General features: G+C 41.6%; 1 protein-coding gene across 1 annotated transcript; it reads left to right on the top strand.

The window, feature by feature from the left end:
• Window positions 1-998: 998 nt before the first annotated feature.
• LOC112457075 (ATP-binding cassette sub-family B member 10, mitochondrial-like) lies at window positions 999-2,027 on the top strand. The gene is made up of 3 exons (XM_025019949.1): window positions 999-1,087; window positions 1,247-1,616; window positions 1,702-2,027. The coding sequence occupies exons 2-3, from the start codon at window positions 1,493-1,495 to the stop codon at window positions 2,007-2,009; spliced, it is 432 nt and encodes a 143-aa protein (XP_024875717.1). The 5' UTR covers window positions 999-1,087; window positions 1,247-1,492; the 3' UTR covers window positions 2,010-2,027.
• Window positions 2,028-2,486: the final 459 nt, after the last annotated feature.

Here is a 2,486-nt window from a genome sequence, read left to right as displayed (position 1 = left end):
GTTTCAAATCCCAAGAGCCATAATTTTCTCTGATTGTAAGAGCGTACTTCAGTCCATTACTTCGCTCAATATCGTACATAAAAATTATGTTATCACACTCATTCGTAACATGTATAGCAGAGCTGTCAATGCGGGTTCTAGGATAAGGATGGCATGGATTCCATCACACAAGGGTATAGTAGGAAATGAAAGAGCTGATACCCTTGCCAAAGAAGCCATCACGACTGGCAGGAAAACCAATTTTAAAGTGCCATACACAGACCTCTTCCACCGATCTAAAAACATATTAGACAAAAAACGCATAGATTATTTAGAGAATGCAGCATATACAACAGGGAACTTTTATTATACACACTACCATACGGATAACGTCAAGCCTTGGTATAATCAATTGTTACTTAGTAGAGCCCAGATAGTTATAATTAACCGCCTTCGCAGCGGACATTATAATTTAAATTATAGTCTACATCGCAAAAATATTGTTGACTCGGCAGGATGTCCTTGCGGAGATTCATATCAGGATGCGAATCATGTTATCTTTAGATGCGAACTGACGCGGGCTAAATCCCCTCCACTCTTCAAATACCTCCGGGAGAAATTCCCAACCTCACCCATAAACATATTTCCCCTCATCAGGAACCCCACTCCCAAGTTATGCCGTTTGCTGCTCGCCTTCTTTAATTCCTGCGAACTTTATATTTAAAGTTTCCGCCTTACTCCCTCCTCAATAAACAGTTGTGGCTTACGCCATCTGCTGAGCCGACATACAGTCCGAATGGAATAATGGCCGTTTACATCCGTGATGGAGCATATAGTATAGCGCCATAAAATAGAAGAAGAAGAAGAGATACGCGCGTATCGGGCGTATCGACTCTGCGACCAATCACAGACGATCCGCCGTTTTTGATACGCTTAACAATCTTTTGAACATTGTTTAAGCGGATCGCACACTCACACAGTTCCATCGTAACGTACGTGTGGGTCGAGCCCTCCTTCTTGGGTTCAGGTGTCATATTGAGTGTAGAAAGTGCACTAGTGACACTAGAGCAGTAGAGAAAAGAGAAGAAACGGAGTATTTACATACGAGGTGCGTGCAATTAGGAATTATTGCGATCTAATACACAACAGAATACTCAGGAGAATTTGGACAGTTTCCCGCAAAGTTGATCGTACGTATTCGATCGTACATATGCGTAGTCACGATGATGTTCCAATGAAATCCTGAGTGACACTGTTTTGTGTTTAGGTTAACCCGAATCGAAGGCCGACACAAGCAGGATTGTCAGATTCTCGAGGAAGGGCCGCGTGTTCATCGGACTGAGACACTATACGACCAACGCTATCCGGTCCGACGCATCTATGCCCGTAGTACATGCGGTTAAGGCGAAGAGACGCTCGGAATTGAAGACTTTACTTTTGCTGGCCGCCCCCGCTTGCTCTCTTTGTGATATTTCTCATAGGCGGTGTGAGCAACTTTGGCAGAGTTTGTCTAATGTCGACGGCGGAACACAAAATCACGCAGTCCCTTAGGAAACAGGCGTACGCCGCTATCCTTCAACAGGAAACGGCAATGTTTGACAGAGAAAGTACGGGAGAACTAGTCGGGAGATTGAGCGGTACGTTTCACGCTTTTAATCAGATATAACGCATCATTAAGGCATCGAAATCTATCATTTTGATTTCATTATCCTTTTTTTCCAGAAGATACACAACTTATTAGCTCCGCTGTCACGTCCAATGTATCAGATGATTTGCGCTCTGCTATTATGGCCATTACAGGAATGTCCATGATGTTTTATGTCGCCGTCGCTAGCATAATATCGATTAATGAAAGTAATTTGGTTCATAAAGGTGTGAGTGAGATTGATTTCTTTCTCGGCGCTGTAAATGAACGCTCGTCCGCACTTTCTCTGTATATTTCGTGTTGTGATACTATTCGCTGTAAAACGTATTCTCAATCAGTGATATATATTGTAATGATTACTTGTAATAAAAATAAATCTGATTAACTGAGTTATTGTCACTGATTCACTCTTCGCAAATTTATTACTGCTATCTTATTTGTTACTATCTACATATTTGTTATTCTAGACTATACTGGCTTCTTTGTTAATTAAACGCCATATCAGGTATATAAGCATTAATTATAACACAATTTTGAATAAATATATTTAATACAACTCAATTTGTGCGCAGGCATAGAAAATAAGAGAAAATAATGACATTAAAAGTAATGTGATGCTAATATAAAAATCTAGAACGGGACTTGGTTAGTGGGTGCGTGTGTGAGTGGATGCGGATTGCGAGCGTTGAGTGGGTGATTGCGAGCGACTGCGTTTACGGATAGATTTTGGAGTGTAGGATAGAAGGAGAGGGGAGGTAAACGGCGGAGGAGGCGACAGAAGTGGAGGGAAGTAGAGAGAAGTAAGGGGTGAGAAGTAATTAAAGGGGTAAATAGACGACAAAGTGAGAGGTTAGGATAGAGG

The sequence above is a fragment of the Temnothorax curvispinosus genome, unplaced genomic scaffold (genome assembly GCF_003070985.1).
Source record: "Temnothorax curvispinosus isolate PA1 unplaced genomic scaffold, ASM307098v1 QBEX01007497.1, whole genome shotgun sequence".
In the NCBI taxonomy this organism is placed as follows: domain Eukaryota; kingdom Metazoa; phylum Arthropoda; class Insecta; order Hymenoptera; family Formicidae; genus Temnothorax; species Temnothorax curvispinosus.
Note: the sequence above shows the minus strand (reverse complement) of the source record. Positions and strands in the feature narration are given on the sequence as shown.

Coding starts and splice junctions, on each gene's coding strand:
- LOC112457075 (XM_025019949.1), top strand. CDS start 1,493: ATGTCGACGGCGGAACACAAAATCACGCAGTCCCTTAGGAAACAGGCG. Junction 1,617..1,701: donor ACTAGTCGGGAGATTGAGCG/GTACGTTTCACG, acceptor CTTTTTTTCCAG/AAGATACACAACTTATTAGC.